This window comes from Lonchura striata, chromosome 5 (genome assembly GCF_050655825.1).
Source record: "Lonchura striata isolate lonStrDom1 chromosome 5, ASM5065582v1, whole genome shotgun sequence".
In the NCBI taxonomy this organism is placed as follows: Eukaryota; Metazoa; Chordata; class Aves; order Passeriformes; family Estrildidae; genus Lonchura; species Lonchura striata.
Genome location: NC_140707.1, coordinates 9,241,928 through 9,244,488, shown reverse-complemented (window position 1 = coordinate 9,244,488; position 2,561 = coordinate 9,241,928). Strand labels below are relative to the sequence as shown.

General features: G+C 58.1%; 1 protein-coding gene across 1 annotated transcript; it reads right to left on the bottom strand.

Moving 5' to 3' along the window:
* Nucleotides 1-684: 684 nt before the first annotated feature.
* LOC144246543 (inositol 1,4,5-trisphosphate receptor-interacting protein-like 1) lies at nt 685-2,252 on the bottom strand. Its single transcript, XM_077784455.2, has one exon. The coding sequence runs from the start codon at nt 2,173-2,175 to the stop codon at nt 685-687; it is 1,491 nt and encodes a 496-aa protein (XP_077640581.2). The 5' UTR covers nt 2,176-2,252.
* Nucleotides 2,253-2,561: the final 309 nt, after the last annotated feature.

The window sequence follows — 2,561 nt, the reverse complement described above, 5'->3', positions numbered from 1 at the left end:
AGATGAAGAATTTCTTACTTGTCATTTTTCTCTGCATTTTCTCAAAGACTGATATGTCTAAGTTTCTACTATGAACAGATGTGTGCAATCTATAACTGGGGTTAATGACATAAAGACAGATCACCTAAAAAATATTCCTAAAATATATATCCCAATAGTACCTGTATTTGACCCCTGTGGACAACAGGATCATTTTTAATCATTTTTTTATTAAGACAGTGCTGTTCTGATTGTGTGCAGATCAAAAGCAGCCGAAAGCAAAGATGGTTTAAGTCCCAATAAACAGAAGTGTCTTTCCTGCATCACGAGTTGTCATTATTTCATACACGTATTTGCCTATCAAAACAGACTACAGGCAGCTAGAAAAACAAATTTGCAAAATATTCAGTGTGTAGACTACACATCCGGTCAAGTTCAAGAAGACCTACCACAAATCAGATAATGAAATACTCGGATTTATTGAAAAAACAAATAGGTTAATGCACTAACTAGAGAGTCTTAATCTATGTAGTAATAGCCCAAAAAAAAAAGGAGTATCAATATATATAAGAAATGCATTCATTACAGGGCAGTAATGAATACAATGAATGTAAAACCTTGGGGGGGTTAATATATACAGGGGTTAATGTACAGAGCCTCTGTCCAGAGGCCCCAGGAGCACAGCTCTGGGCAGCAGCATCTCTTTCAGTGGCCGGAGAGCAGCAGTTGCCTGAGCCCAAGCACCAGGCCAAAGTAGTCCTGCAGGGCCTTGGCCTGGGCGTCGGGATCGCTGGCCAGGTGCTGCAAGAGGTTGGGAGGTTCAGCCAGCCGCAAGTCCGAGGGCAGACGGATCTCCTCGGGAAGCCTCTCGTTGCCGATGACAAAGTGCTGCAGCGCTTTGGTCTCCAGCGAGCAGCGCAGGAGCTTCAGGATGTCCATCATCCGCCGGGGGAAATCCCTCCTGCGCCAGCGTGTCGGGGGCACGGTGCTCAGCAGGTGCATCAGCACAGTCTTCAAGGTGTAGCTGGACAAACCTACACCCGGCAGGCTGTGGCTGAGGAGCTGCAGGCACTTGCAGTGGCAGCTGTCCTGGGGGGCCTGCCTGGAAATGTGCCCAAAGAATTTGGCCTCTGCCACGGCACAGGTCTCAGGCCACGCGGTGCTTGGCGTGCCCGCTTCTGTGGCCAGGCTGCCCGCAAAGATGTCAGAGTCTCCTCGCCGCACCCCGAAGATCATCTCAGCCTTGAAGCTTTCCTGGCCTTTGCTCAGCTGAAACCGGCAGGAGCGGCTGGAGGGCAGCAACGTTAAGCGCCAGTGGCGGGACTGAGGCAACAGCAGCCAGGCTACCCTCACAAAGCCACAGAACCACTGGGCAGTCTTCTGCACATCCAGATAGGAGCTGGTGCACAGGGTGTGCAGGAGGCTGGGCTCCTGTTTCCTCCTCAGCTCCTGCTCAGGCTGGTGGAGGAAACACAGCATGTCCTCCCCCGGCTGCCCCCTGGGGCAGGTGCACAGCAGCTCCACGCGCACCCAGAAGTTCCTCTGGGGCATCCCTGCGGTGTCCAGCTCCAGGTGGAAGGCGTGTCCCGCAGGGGGACTCAGGGCAACAAGCACCTGGTACACAGGATCTTCTGCACGGGGACGCCAGCCTTCAAAGGCGCTGCCCACTCCGATGGCTTCCTGTGGCACCGGGTAGAAACTGTGTGACAAGCCTTGTTCAAAGACGTCTCTCAGTTTGGCCATCAGGTCACCAATCAGCGAGCAACCTTTCTCCAGATCCACAACAGGCAACTGGATGCGCTGCACTGAAAGGCCTCCCGGGTTGCTTTCAATCTTGTGGGCCTCGTCGTCTTGGGCTCCGCTGTGTTTGTCCTTGCCATTTCCAGGAGCACCGACCTCCTCCCATTTCTCCTCATGGCTTACGACTTGCTTTGCTCCAAACCAGAGCGCCAAGAGGAGGACGAGGACTGCCAGAGTTCCCCAGCACGGCCACAGCAGCAGGGCTCCCCAGGCGCCAGCGCTCTGCTCCAGGCTCTGCCGCTCCAGCTCCTGCACCAGCCGAGCCATCTCCTGGCTCAGGTACTCGGCCCGCTGCTCCATGCGCTCCCGCGTGGCCTCGTCCAGCCCACGGGCGGCCGGCTGCGGGTACCGGAGGAGGCCTTGCACCAGCAGGAGGAGGAAGGTGGTGCCGAGCATGGCCTCGGCAGGTGAGGACGGGACCGGGAGGGTCCGTGCGGGCGGCAGGGATGCGCTGCTCGGGGCAGCGGGGCAGCAGCCCCGGGGATCCGGAGGCAGCACAGCGGCCCGGAGCCGTCAGGCTGCCCGGCTGTGCCGCTGCCCCGGCAGCAGCAGCGCCGTGCCCTGCCAAAGGCTCTCCCGCCCGGGACCGGCTCCGGGTGCCCGCTGGGCAGCGGCTCCCCGGGAACTCGCCTGGCTGCCCTGGCTCAGCGCTCAGCGCCCGGCGCGGCCTCCTGGCTGCGGGCACGCTGCTCGCCGGCCGGGGCTGCACTGGGGCGGCGGCACCGCTGCTGCTGCTGTTTGCAGCTGCCCCATTGTGACGCCGGGGCTGGCATGTCACCGGG